Source organism: Eubalaena glacialis, chromosome 12 (assembly GCF_028564815.1).
Source record: "Eubalaena glacialis isolate mEubGla1 chromosome 12, mEubGla1.1.hap2.+ XY, whole genome shotgun sequence".
NCBI lineage: Eukaryota > Metazoa > Chordata > Mammalia > Artiodactyla > Balaenidae > Eubalaena > Eubalaena glacialis.
The window spans coordinates 98,927,616-98,942,472 of record NC_083727.1 but is presented as its reverse complement, the minus strand read 5'-3'; the positions used below and the strand labels follow the sequence as shown (position 1 = coordinate 98,942,472).

The window sequence follows — 14,857 nt, the reverse complement described above, 5'->3', positions numbered from 1 at the left end:
TCAGCTGTACTCATTTAAGAGTACAGAGACATCTCTACCTACAATAGTTTCAGTCAACATGTTTTAATTTAAGCATTAGTGTGACCAAAGTCCATGAGTCTTTCCTTTCCTTTTTTTTTTGAAGCATTAGCTTCCTACTTAAATCGTATTATGAAATGAAATGGTGGTATGGACATATAACTGGAAATACATCAAGTGAAAGGTATTACAAGGGAAAAAAAGTTTTTAAAATTTTATTTTAAATATGTGTGAAAATATCAGATACAAACTCACAAACAAAACTATACTTACCAAATCCAGCAATATCTAGGACTCCGATAAAATAGGATGATGTTTCAAAAGGAAAACACTGATTTACTCTGTTGACCACATGATCGAAAAGATGGCTATAGACAGTCTTTGCCAAGGCATCCCGGGCGTTGTTTGCTTGCTCCACTTTCAGGGGTACCCTGTAAAAGAAGACCGTACCAACAGGAATTCATCATAGTAATATGTTGTGGAAATAATGCCATATTCCCAAGAACTAAGTACATATTCACTGTGAAGAACAAAATAAATAGTTACAAAATGTCATTCGTGAATAGAGACAGGTAAACGGGGCTAAGTAGAATACTACAAGAGAATTATCTACAAGATAATTAGATTAAACATCGATCACTGAGTAAAAGAACACTAGGCTCAAAAAATCTTTTTAACCTTAATTTATACCTCATTGTACATGCTGAATATATAAAAAAATTACTCAGAGGAATAATCTTCCATGTGACTTTCTTAAATGCAAAAGAAATTGTGTTTAATTCAAGACCACTTTAAAGGTCAGAAACTTGGTTAACACTGTTTAGGAAAAAAATGTTTACATCTTAAAATCCAAACTGTTCAACCCTACTCTTTCATATAAATAACTACATGGTATAACAGTGTTGGACACTGCAGATTCAGATACACAGTCCGATGAAGAAAGGCTGCCACAGGAAAGAATTTCCAAACACTGTGCTAAATGCTGTCATGAACCATGAGGCCCTGTGGGAATACCAGAAAAAATTATCAAAATTTGGAAGTAACCTTAAAAGTCATTCAGGTCAGACCAATACTTGAATCCCTTCTAAACAGTGATTTCCCAACTTATATTTCTTGTAATAGAACCCTTTCCTAAAGGGACTCTTATGTGGACACGCCATACTTAAGACACAAAAAAGAACTGCTTTGGCACACAGGGGAAACGGAGGACATGATTGCTGAGGACCACCCACCTGTGCTTTTACCAGCCTTCCCTTGGGTTCCAGAAATCTCTCCAAGGAACCACGCAACTGCAGGGCACTACTATACATCCTCCTCGCTGAGATTTTCTTCATAATAATAATTTGGAGTTGGCTTAGCAAAGAATCAGGCTAAGCATACCTTGCTAATATTTCCCAAAGTAAGAGTTACTGAATTTTCTGAGGGGCTAAAAGATCTTTTTTATCCTTATTTTTTTTTACTTTGTTGAAAATTTTTTGCAATATGCCACTAGAACTCACTGTCTGCCTTATTCAGCAAGTGACAGAGGACCTGGCTTTCTTCCCCACAAGGCAGGATTTTTACAGAGCAATGAGTGAGGGAACTTACTTTATCACTGTTCCTTTGGTGCCCCCTGCTGTTGTTAGCATGACTCTTGTAGTTAAACTTACACGGAGATCATCTTGATCCAAACCCAGTAATTCAGCGCAATACTCCAATGACTGAGTGGATTTATTCTTCAGATTACAGCCACCTAATGAACACATATTTCAACTTGGAATTAATAAACATTATGTAAACCAGATTTTCAAGATGCATTTCTTAGAAGTACACTTCACTTACATAAAACTATGGACTAGACAAGGCTTAGTTGTGACTTTTAATTTCACCTCGCTTGTTCCCCGCCCTTGTCAGACACTCACACTGCCAAGGTCAGTGGGAGACCCTCACTCAGGGCAGCCCATGATACAATCCGTTCAGCCCATCAATTTTAGCCTGTCACAGTTTCATTTTTTATGACCCTGCAAGCAAAATATACTAATGATAGATTATAATCCTTGTTAATATATTAAAATAAATCTCTGGAATAACAGAGTGCCTTATCACTAAAATCATACGACTGCAGAAAACATCAAGGAGTAATTTCAGTGGTAAATGTTGTGAGGCACCGGAGTAGGTCAGTGTGGGTGTGGACGTTTGTCTATGTGTGTGGGGGGGTGTGTGTGCACATGGCATGTGCTCGTGAGGCTCCGGGACAAAGGAAGAGGGTGAGGAGGGCACGGCTATTTCCTGTACATCGTATCTATAGATTTCTATTTATGGAGCCTGTTTTCAAAAGTTTTTCCTAGAAAGACAGAATACGACAGTGCTTAGACTCGGGGCTGTTATGGCTCTACACCTTACTAGTTGTGTGACCTTGAACGAGTCACTTATTCTTTCTGTACTCAGTTTCCTCACCCATATAATGAGGATACTAACTGTACTAGCCTATTAAGGTTGTTATGAAGATTAACAAGGTTATATACGTGAAGTGCCTGGAATAGTGTCTGGTACCTAATAAGCACTATATGAAGGTACCTATAATTATTATCTTATTACTACTAATATTAAAAATAATAAACATTTTATTAACATTTTAATGGTTTAGTGCTTATAAATGATTCATTTTAAGACTGATTTCAAAATTACAAAGAATGTATGAAATCATAATGAGAATTTTATCATGACAAATTAATACACTATTTAACAGACTGCTCTCAGGAGAAATAAACCATGAGATCTTATATGAATAAGGGGTTGTCAAGACAATTCATTGGGGAAAAGAACAGCTTTTCAAACAAATGGCACTGGACAACTGGACATCCACAGGTAAAAGAATGAAGTTGGACCCCCTACTTCACACCATACACAGAAATTAACTCAAAATCAATCAAAGACCTAAAGGTAAGAGTAACACTATTAAACTCTTAGAAGAATACAGACATAAATCCTTGTGATCTTGGACCAGGTAATGGCTTCCGAGATATGGCACCATAAGCAACAAAAGAAAAAAACAGACAAACTGGATTTCATCAAAATGAAAAACTTTTGTGCTTCAAAGAACATTATCCAAAAATGAAAAACACAACCCGCAAAATGAGAGAAAATATTTGCAAATTATATATCTGATAAGGAACTTGTATTTAGAACATATTAAAAAACTCTTACAACTCAATAATAAAAAGGCAATCCAATTAATAAGTGAGTAAAGAACATAAGTAGTCATTTCTCAAAAAAAGATATACAAATGGCCAATACAGTTGAAAATATGCTCAACATCATGAGCCATCAGGAAAATGCAAATAAAAACCACAATGAGGTAGCACTTTGCAGGCACTAGGGTGGTAAGAATGCAAAACCCTTCAGTTACTTTGCAAGTCAATTCCTCATAAGGTTAAATATAGAATTACCATATGACTCAGCAATTCTACTCCTAGGCATACACCCAAGAGAAATGAAAACATGTGTCCACACAAAAACTTGCACACAAATATTTATAGCAGCATAATTCATAACAGCCAAAGGTGGAAGCAACCTAAAAGTTCATCAAATAACAAATGGATAAACAAAATGTGGTATATCCATACAATGGACTATTACTCAGCAATAAAAAGAAATGATGTACTGACACATGTTAAAACATGGATGAACCTTGAAAACATTATGCTAACTGAAAGAAGCCAGTCACAAAGAGCACATATTGTATGATTCCATTTATATGAAATGCCCATGATAGGCAAATTGATAGAGACAAAGTAGAACAGTGGTTGCCTAAAGGCTAGGGATTTGGGAGGAAATGGGGTGGGGGTGGGGGGTAAGGGTATGGGGTTTGTATCTGGAGTGATGAAAATATTCTAAAACTGAATACAGTGATTGTTGCATGACTCAATATGAATTATATTTCAATAAAGCTGAAAAAAAGAATAAGGGGAGAGGAATACTTAGAAGATATATTAAACCTTTAATTCTATGAAAGTAAGATTACTACTAATTTCTAGTTTATACACACACACATTATCTAAAATTATATAACTCAAAAAGTTGACCAACAATAATTGATTAATTCATTTAAATACTTCTTTTTTTTACTATTCTGCAAAGTTTCCTACACACTTCCAGGAATTATGTAAGGCTAGCATAGAAAAAATTCATTTTAGAAGTTTCAAAAGGGCAAAATACTGTGAAATAACGCAAGGCTTTTCATGTCACTCACTCCCCTTCCAAAAAAGAACTTCTTTGAACGCTTTTTACATTAGTTGTTATAATAATGTATGTTTTTGTTATGTGGAATTTTAAGAACATAGGAAGTCCCTAGAGGTATTCTTTGCATTTCCATCATGAATAAACTTTTAAATAGCAGCGGGAGCTGTCTAAACATTTACTGAAGAATAAAATTTCTGATAAAATAATTACGAATATCCAGAGCTTTTTCCAATTGCAAGGTCATGCCAAAATTGAGCCCTCTAGGGCAGGAAAAATCAATTCTGATTAGAAAGAAACCATCTGAATCTATAGGAAAGATCATAGGAAGGATGAAGATTAATATAATAAAATCTTAGCTATTAAAATAAAAATAGCCTAGTTTATTAATTCTCTGGATTCATTGCCTCATTCCAATCTGCTCTGCTTTCTGCTCATTTTCCCTCCCACAGAAGGAAGTTTGAGAAGAAAAATAAAAGATAATGTGAATATCTGCTATGTGCCTTTGGACCATTTAAGTGCTTTTCAACTAACTAGATCATGCCACATTTATGATGCTCTGTGTACATCTGCATGTTTACCACACAGTAATAACATGAAGTGTGTGAAAATGCCACCTATCACTTCTAACAGCATGTCCAAACTGTGCGTTAATTTTTCTAAACTTTTTTGGATACTACTTAGAACTCCTACACGCTCCCTTGGTATAACGATGCTACAGAGCAAATGAAAATGTATTCTAACATTCATTACATTTTCAAATCCCTCAATAAAAACTAATAACAATTTTAATGCATACTAAGAACATACCTGATTTTGCTTGGTTTTTCTTTTTGTTTCTTTTATTTTAATCTGGGAGTAATCTGCATTTTTATTTCACTTATTCATTAAAAAACACTTAGAGTGATTACTACATGCCAGATGTAAGTATTCACATCATTCTACAAATATTTAACTCATTTATTCCTCTTTATAACATGAGGTAAGGCCTGTTATTTATTATTCCTAGTTTACAGGTGAGGAAACCGAGACACAGAGAGGTTAAGTTCCTGGCCCAAGGTCACACAGGCAGGTAACACACGGTGAAAAGCCTGGCCCAAGACCACGTGCTCTTACACACCACATTCTGTCACACCTGATGTTTATGTCACAGCACCGCAGACACTCAGTCTGAAAGCCACTCAGACTGTCGACTTCCATCCGCTCAGAAGGTTCAGTGACAGGGGGCAATGAGGGGCAGTTATCACACGTACTGGAGTTAGTCAGACATGGGTAGAACCGGCTCTCACACCTACAACTTCACTAATGACCACATTACTTAAACTTCTGCACAGGTCCTACTTCTGTAAAATGGAGATAATATCCTCTACCTCATTATCTTTATTAAGTTCAGATTATGATTATGATGTTTATGATGAAACACAGTATATGAAGGGTCTTGCACGTAGCAGACACACTTTTTTTAATGTTCTTTTTCCTTCCTCTTGTGCCCTTTTCCTTATATGCAAACTACTGCTAGGAAAAAACACTTCTCATGGATTATTTCTTCATTATTTTACGAATGAAAAATCCAAGGCTTAGAGAGCTTCTGGGATCTGCCACTAAAGCCCATGTTTTTGACTACTATATTATAAATGGTGCTTTTGATTTTTTTAAAACTCTTTTAAACAATGTATATATGCAGGAGTCAACAATCTTTTTCTCTAAAGAGTGAGGTTTTAGGCTTTGCCGGCCATCCAGTCTCTGTCACAACCCCAACTCTGCCACTACGAAAGCTGGCATAGGCAAGACATAAATAAATGTGTGTGGCTGTGTTCTAACAATACTTCATTTACAAAAACAGGCAGCTAGTCAGATTTGACCATGAGCCATAGCCTGCCAACTCCCGCATTCATGGATCAAACTTAAGATCATATAAAAAGCCTTACTATTTACGTAGAGACTGAAACAATACAGTTGAAAAGTTACTATAGTGAAAGCATTTAAATGATCTGTTCAATCTGCATCAAGTTTAACCTGTTTTCATTTCCCAGTAACAATGTATATGGGCTTTCATGTATTCAATTATCCTAATTAACCGTTCCAAGTTTAGATCAATGAACCAGAAAAATGTCAAAATACCTTAAAAGATGGTAGAGAGAATTATTATGTTCACTTATTGGAAAAGATTAATATCAGTTGAAAAATTTAACCAAATATGACGTTGGTAGTCAGGATTATTTATCCTTCACAGAACGAGTTTATTCCTCATCAGTATCACTGATTTATTCAAAAAGAGCTCATAATAACTAATAATGCAGCATCCTGCAGTTGCAAGATTCATCACATAATAACAATATATTCTAGAAATGTAGGGTATTAACAAACCTGCACACAGAGTAAATTTTCATATGACAATTAAATGACAGAACTTCTAACTTTACTCCTTTTTAAAATAAAGCAAAAGAAAAAGACCACAGGGAAAAAAAAAAAAAAACCTGAAGTGCTGCCGGCTTCCTCAAAATCAATATTTCCAAGGTGCAGGACACCAGCTACTACCCGGAACAGATCAAGCTTTTCTTCATCATCCAAACCAATCTTTTTCATGGCTGTGCACATTCTAATAAAATCTCCATGGTCATCTAACAAAGGATCTTTCAAGGAACCTGCCTTAAGATACTACAAAACAAGAAGACATCAATTAACTGTGGTTTACATTATTTAAGTATACTAACACAACTACACAACGTCTATTCACTATATAACGTGCAAAAATAAAATGTGTCAATCATAAAACTTTAGTGTTCCAACACATTCAAAAACTGAATGACTGGGCAAAGTGTGCCCAGGATTTATGTATTATTTCTTTCAATGACATGTGAATCTACAACTATCTCAATAAAAATTTCAGTCAAAAATGGAATGAGATGTTTTCCAATTTAATTACAATTTTAACTCTAAAACTAGGGTATTATATAAAAATATAAATTGAGTGAAAATGAAGGGAATATCAGTGGTTGAAATGAATCAACATGAAACCATAGGTGAAAAAGAACTGAGGTTTTAAAAAACTGTAATAAAAATTTAAATCTGACACTTAGCATTACACTCCTTCAGGTTAACTGCCATCAACTGCACCAATATTCAACAGCAGTAACGAGTGGACGGGCTAACAACAATGTTCATGGCCTGGGAATTAATTTTTAAACCTTTCTGTATTAGTATATATGAGGTAAAGTGTATTAGTAAGCATTATGCTTATGCTAAGAATTTATGCAATGACTGAAAACATTTCCGAAAAAATGAAGAGAAAATTTGCTTTCTCTCCAAGAAGAACGTGCATCTAAAGTATTCATTTACTAGAACCTATAACAAACTCAGAAAAAGGAAGAAGAAAAGTCAGCCCTGCAGAAACTAGAAGGAGGAAAAAAAAATTACTGGACACAGAAAGATTGGACTAGCGATTTTCCAGAACTTGAGAATGAATAAGTAAAATTAAACATTAGGTAACAGCATCAGAATTAACTGGTCATTAAAGACGCCCCTAGGAGATGTTTTTTTTCCTCCAGGTTGCCAATTGCTTCCCAGCTAAAGTTGTAATTGCCTTTCCACACAAGTCTTTAAAATGTTTAATTATGCACGTGTAAAATTTCTGGAAAATGTCTAGACAAAGAAATTTAATTTTATTCTTAAAGAAGACAATCACATGCAGCCAAATTTAGAACAAAGCACATATCGTGCAGAATTTTTAGTCTTGCAATTGAACGGTTACTTCATTTAAAAACTGTTTCTAATCAAATGTCAATGAATATATTGCTATCACGGCAGACTAAAAATACTGCATTCTCCTAAAACTAACACACAGCTTAAAGACATGCCAATGGAACTAGGCAAAGGATTCTAAATAGTCAAAATGATCACCTCATCCTCCTGATAAAGAAGACAATAAAAAGTAATTTAAACATATTAAATCCATCATTCACTTACATATTTTTATATATAAACCCAGTAATAAGAATAAGATTCCTAACAAACTATGTTGACTCTAGAATCAGAAAGTGTACATTTTCTTCCTAAGACAGCACAAAGACTGCTACTCTTTGGAGAGTAAAATCCAGTTTTCTTTCCTCTCCACTCAGTTTTTTCCATGGTAAAAGATCAAATTTATATATGTATACATTTTTTCCTTTGGGATAGCTGCAGTATCCCACCAGGAAATGCCCCCATTATCTTAGTGGAAATAATACAATTTCTATATTTCAATGATGCTTTATAAAAATATAGGTTATCATAACAAAGGAAGATACCATAATAAATATTAATGTCACTTCTTAAAGTTCCAACCATGGATGTAATATAAAGTTTACATACATCTGTGTCTAAAATGATAAATAAAATGTCAAGTTAAACAAAAATTAACTGCAGACTCATCTGCTTAGAATTCAAATTAATGGGAATTTTTAGTTGCTTTCTGTTCTTTTCTATGAATATATTAAAGATATAATTCACCTCACCATTTTGAAAGTAGTCAAAAACATCTGACTCACAAATGCAGGGGCATTAAAAACCGAGCATAATAAAACCTTGTTCACTTAAATATAAATCTTTTAGTAAAATAAAGACAATAAGAACAAGTCCCTATAATTAATCCTGACTTAGGATTTCATAATTTAAGCTCCCTGAGTAGATACAACTTAATCCCACTTATAACTTAAACACTGCATATTAAAATTTATAAAAGTTGCAGTAGATTTTTAGATTAAAATAATCTAAAATAATTTTTTTTAAATAATTTTAAATTTTATTATTTTAAAATAATACTTAATGGTATAATTATATCTACTTACTCTTAGAAATACAATGATTTAGTAAGACCTATACATAAAACTTTTCATAATGTATTACAGAAACATGATGTTTTAAAGAGAAATATTACAATAATACATAAGCATTAGTTCACAAGAATGCTCACTCTACTTACTGTCTACATCAAAGCTTACTTCCGCCTTGACATAGACAATAAATTATAAAGGACATATTTTATACTTAATCACAAATGGGTAATATGAGAGTAAGTTTCAAAAATGTCAGCGAAGGATGATTCTTAGGCAATCTGATGCCCTCATGCCGGGAAAATAACAAGAGGAGAGCAGTGCACTGAGGTCCCACCAAGAAGACCCAGAACCTGTGGCTTCTGCAGATACCAAAAGAGGTGTAAAGTACTTCACGGCGAGAGGTGAGGATGAGTATTTAGGTTTTTAAAGCATAAGCCTAAAAGTAAGAGATCTTACTTGGTTTCCAAAATAAAAAATAGAATACATCTTTCAGCACAATTTTTTTGTATTAAAGATTATAATTTTTTTAAAAAGGCTACTTTACCTCAGGACTTTTTCGGTTCTGTAAAATGTGTTTGTCAGTTTCTTTGTTAGCGAAGTATCTAGTGCAGCCTCGGTTTAAATACTATGACAAAGAAATTTAAAATATAATTAACAAATATGATCCACAGGAAAATAATACAAAGGAAAACACAACTTATCAAATAGTGCTAACTCTAAAGAATTTCTAAACATAACCTGAGTATCATTTAATCTCTCAATTAAAATCAATACTTCTATATATCATAAACATTTCATTCCTACTAATCACAGCAGGGATGGTGAAAATCCTAACCTGAAAATAGAATAAATTACATGATTAACATAAAAACCAATACCGTAAAGCTTTCCTATTTTTCAAAAGTAGCAATTTTTTAAAAATATATATCTCCAGTTTATTCATTTTAAACATCTTTATTAGAGTATAATTGCTTTACAGCATTGTGTTAGTTTCTGCTGTATAACAAAGTGAATCAGCTATATGCATACGTATACCCCCATATCCCATCCCTCTTGCGTCTCCCTCCCACCCTCCCTATCCCACCCCTCTAAGTGGTCACAAAGCACCGAGCTGATCTCCCTGTGCTACGCAGCTGCTTCCCACTAGCTATCTATCTTACATTTGGTAGCGTATATATATCCATGCCACTCCCTCACTTCGTCCCAGTTTACCCTCCCCCACCCCGTGTCCTCAAGTCCATTCTCTATGTCTACATCTTTATTCCTGTCCTGCCTTTAGGTTCATCAGAACCTTTTTTTTTTTTTTAGATTCCATATATATGTGTTAGCATACGATATTTGTTTTTCTCTTTCTGACTTACTTCACTCTACATGACAGACTCTAGGTCCATCCACCTCAATACGAATAACTCAATTTCGTTTCTTTTTATGGCTGAGTAATATTCCATTGTATATATGTGCCACATCTTCTTTATCCATTCATCTGTCAATGGACACTTAGGTTGCTTCCATGTCCTGGCTATTATAAATACTGCTGCAATGAACATCGTGGTACCTGACTCTTTTTGAATTACGGTTTTCTCAGGGTATATGCCCAGTAGTGGGATTGCTGGGTCATATGGTAATTCTATTTTTAGTTTTTTAAGGAACCTCCGTACTGTTCTCCATAGTGGCTGTATCAATTTACATTCCCACCAGTGCAAAAGGGTTCCCTTTTCTCCACACCCTCTCCAGCATTTGTTGTTTCTAGATTTTTTGATGATGGCCATTCTGACCAGTGTGAGGTGATACCTCATGGTAGTTTGATTTGCATTTCTCTAATGATTAGTGATGTTGAGCATCTTTTCATGTGTTTGTTAGCAATCTGCAGTATCTTCTTTGCAGAAATGTCTACTTAGGTCTTCTGCCCATTTTTGGATTGGGTTGTTTTTTTGATATTAAGCTGCATGAGCTGCTTGCATATTTTGGACACTAATCCTTTGTCAGTTGCTTTGTTTGCAAATATTTCCTCCCATTCTGAGGGTTGTCTTTTTGTCTTTTTTATGGTTTCCTTTGCTGTGCAAAAGCTTTTAAGTTTCATAGGTCCCATTTGTTTGTTTTCATTTCCATTTCTCTAGGAGGTGGGTCAAAAAGGATCTGGCTGTGATTTATGTCATAGAGTGTTCTGCCTATGTTTTCCTCTAAGAGTTTTATAGTGCCTGGCCTTATTACATTTAGGTCTTTAATCCATTTTGAGTTTATTTTTGTGTATGGTGTTAGGGAGTGTTCTAATTTCATTCTTTTACATGTAGCTGTCCAGTTTTCCCAGCACCATTTACTGAAGAGGCTGGCTTTTCTCCATTGTATAGTCTTGCCTCCTTTATCAAAAACAAGGTGACCATATGTGCCTAGGTTTATCTCTGGGCTTTCAATCCTGTTCCATTGGTCTATATTTCTGTTTTTGTGCCAGTACCATACTCTCTTGATTACTGTAGCTTTGTAGTATAGTCTGAAGTCCAGGAGCCAGATTCCTCCAGCTCCGTTTTTCCTTCTCAAGACTGCTTTAGCTATTCAGGGTCTTTTGTGTTTCCAAACAAATTGTAAAATTTTTTGTTCTAGTTCTGTGAAAAATGCCATTGGTAGTTTGATGGGGATTGCACTGAATCTGTAGACTGCTTTGGGTAGTACAGTCATTTTCACAATGTTGATTCTTCCAATCCAAGAACATGGTATATCTCTCCATCTGTTTGTATCATCTTTAATTTCCTTCGGCAGTGTCTTATAGTTTTCTGCAAACAGGTCTTTTGTCTCCCTAGGTAGGTTTATTCCTAGGTATTTTATTCTTTTTGTTGCAATGGTAAATGGGAGTGTTTCCTTAATTTCTCTTTCAGATATTTCATCATTAGTGTACAGGAATGCAAGAGATTTCTGTGCATTAATTTTTTATTCTGCTACGCTACCAAATTCATTGATTAGCTCTAGGAGTTTTCTGGTAGCATCTTTAGGATTCTATATATATAGTATCATGTCATCTGCAAACAGTGACAGCTTTACTTCTTCTTTTCCGATTTGGATTCCTTTTATTTCTTTTTCTTCTCTGACTGCCGTGGCTAAAACCTCCAAAACTATGTTGAATAATGGTGGTGAGAGTGGGCAACCTTGTTTTGTTCCTGATCTTAGAGGAAATGGTTTCAGTTTTTCACCACTGAGAATGATGCTGACTGTGGGTCATATATGGCCTTTATTATGTTGAGTTAGGTTCCCTCTGTGCCTACTTTCTGGAGAGTTTTTATCATAAATGGGTGTTGAATTTTGTCAAAAGCTTTTTCTGCATCAATTGAGATGATCATATGGTTTTTATCCTTCAATTTGTTAATATGGTGTATCACATTGATTGATTTGCGTATATTGAAGAATCCTTGCATTCCTGGGATAAACCCCACTTGATCATGGTGTATGATCCTTTTAATGTGCTGTTGGATTCTGTTTGCTAGTATTTTGTTGAGGATTTTTGCATCTATGTTCATCAGTGATATTGGCCTGTAGTTTTCTTTTTCTGTAACATCTTTGTCTGGTTTTGGTATCAGGGTGATGGTAGCCTCGTAGAATGAGTTGGGGAGTGTTCCTCCCTCTGCTATATTTTGGAAGAGTTTGAGAGGGATAGGTGTTAGCTCTTCTCCAAATGTTTGATAGAATTCACCTGTGAAGCCATCTGGTCCTGGACTTTTGTTTGTTGGAAAGTTTTTAATCGCAGTTTCAATTTCAGTGCTTGTGATTGGTCTGTTTATATTTTCTATTTCTTCCTGGTTCAGTCTTGGAAGGTTGCGCTTTTCTAAGAATTTGTCCATTTCTTCCAGGTTGTCCATTTTATTGACATATAGTTGCTTGTAGTAATCGCTCATGATCCTTTGTATTTCTGCAGTGTCAACTGTTGCTTCTCCTTGTTCATTTCTAATTCTGTTGATTTGTGTCTTCTCCCTTTTTTTCTGAGTCTGGCCAATCGTTTATCAATTTTGTTTATCTTCTCAAAGAAGCAGCTTTTAGTTTTACTGATCTTTGCTACTGTTTCCTTCATTTCTTTTTCATTTATTTCTGATCTTTATGATTTCTTTCCTTCTGCTAACTTTGGGGGTTTTTTGTTCTTCTTGCTCTAATTGCTTTAGGTGTAAGGTTAGGTGTTTATTGGAGATTTTTCTTGTTTCTTGAGGTAGGATTGTATTGCTATAAACTTCCCTCTTAGAACTGCTTTTGCTGCATCCCACAGGTTTTGGGTCGTCATGTTTTCATTGTCATTTGTTTCTAGGTATTTTTTGATTTCCTCTTTGATTTCTTCAGTGACCTCTTGGTTATTTAGTAGCGTGTTTTTTTAGCCTCCATGTGTTTGTATTTTTTACAGTATTTTCCTGTAATTGATATCTAGTCTCATAGGGTTGTGGTAGGAAAAGATACTTGATACAATTTCAGTTTTCTTAAATTTACCAAGGCTTGATTTGTGACCCAAGAAATGGTCTATCCTGGAGAATGTTCCATGAACACTTGAGAAGAAAGTGTATTCTGTTGTTTTTGGATGGAATGGCCTATAAATATCAATTAAGTCCATCTTGTTTAATGTATCATTTAAAGCTTGTGTTTCCTTATTTATTTTCATTTTGGATGATCTGTCCATTGGTGAAAGTGGGGTGTTAAAGTCCCCTACTATGATTGTTACTGTCGATTTCCCCTTTTATGGCTGTTAGCATTTGCCTTATATATTGAGGTATTCCTATGTTGGGTGCATAAATATTTACAATTGTTATTTCTCCTTCTTGGATTGATCCCTTGATCATTATGCAGTGTCCTTCCTTGTCTCTTGTAACATTCTTTATTTTAAAGTCCATTTTATCTGATATGACTATTGCTATTCCAGCTTTCTTATGATTTCCATTTGCATGGAATATCTTTTTCCAACCCCTCACTTTCAGTCTGTATGTGTCCCTAGGTCTGAAGTGGGTCTCTTGTAGACAGCATATGTACACGTCTTGTTTTTGTATCCATTCAGCCAGTCTATGTCTCTTGGTTGGAGCATTTAATCCATTTATATTTAAGGTAATTATCGATATGTATGTTCCTATTACCATTTTCTTAATCGTTTTGGTTTGTTTTTATAGGTCTTTTCCTTCTCTTTTGTTTCCTGCCTAGAGAAGTTTCTTTAGCATTTTTTGTAAAGCTGGTTTGGTGGTGCTGAATTCTCTTAACATTTGTTTATCTGTAAAGGCTTTAATTTCTTCATCGAATCTGAATGCGATCCTTGCCAGGTAGAGTAATCTTGGTTGTAGGTTTTTCCCTTTCATCACTTTAAATATGTCCTGCCACTCCCTTCTGGCTTGCAGAGTTTCTACTGAAAGATCAGGTGTTAACCTTATGGGGATTCCCTTGTATGTTATTTGTTGCTTTTCCCTTGCTGCTTTTAATATTTTTTCTTTATATTTAATTTTTGATAGTTTGATTAATATGTGTCTTGGTGTGTTTCTCCTTGGATTTATCCTGTATGGGACTCGCTGTGCTTCCTGGACTTGATTGACTGTTTCCTTTCCCATGTTAGGGAAGTTTTTGACTATAATCTCTTCAAATATTTTCTCAGACCCTTTGTTTTTCTCTTCTTCTTCTGGGATCCCTATAATTTGAATGTTGGTGTGTTTAATGTTATCCCAGAGGTCTCTGAGACTGTCCTCAATGCTTTTCATTCTTTTTTCTTTATTCTGCTCCCTGGTTGTTATTTCCACCATTTTATCTTCCAGCTCAATTATCCGTTCTTCTGCCTCAGTTACTCCATTATTGATTCCTTCTAG

The 14,857-nt window shown here is 34.8% G+C and overlaps 1 protein-coding gene across 8 annotated transcripts in view; it reads right to left on the bottom strand.

Moving 5' to 3' along the window:
- The window catches only part of MYO6 (myosin VI), a 136,060-nt gene that overhangs the window by 48,017 nt on the left and 73,186 nt on the right, over nt 1-14,857 (bottom strand). For all 8 annotated transcript variants that reach the window (XM_061207677.1, XM_061207680.1, XM_061207679.1 and 5 more), the window contains exons 10-13: nt 9,595-9,675; nt 6,714-6,894; nt 1,606-1,750; nt 292-449 (exon numbers count right to left, since the gene is read on the bottom strand). In XM_061207677.1, coding sequence (XP_061063660.1) covers nt 292-449; nt 1,606-1,750; nt 6,714-6,894; nt 9,595-9,675 — 565 coding nt within the window. The remainder of the gene's footprint in view (nt 1-291; nt 450-1,605; nt 1,751-6,713; nt 6,895-9,594; nt 9,676-14,857) is intronic.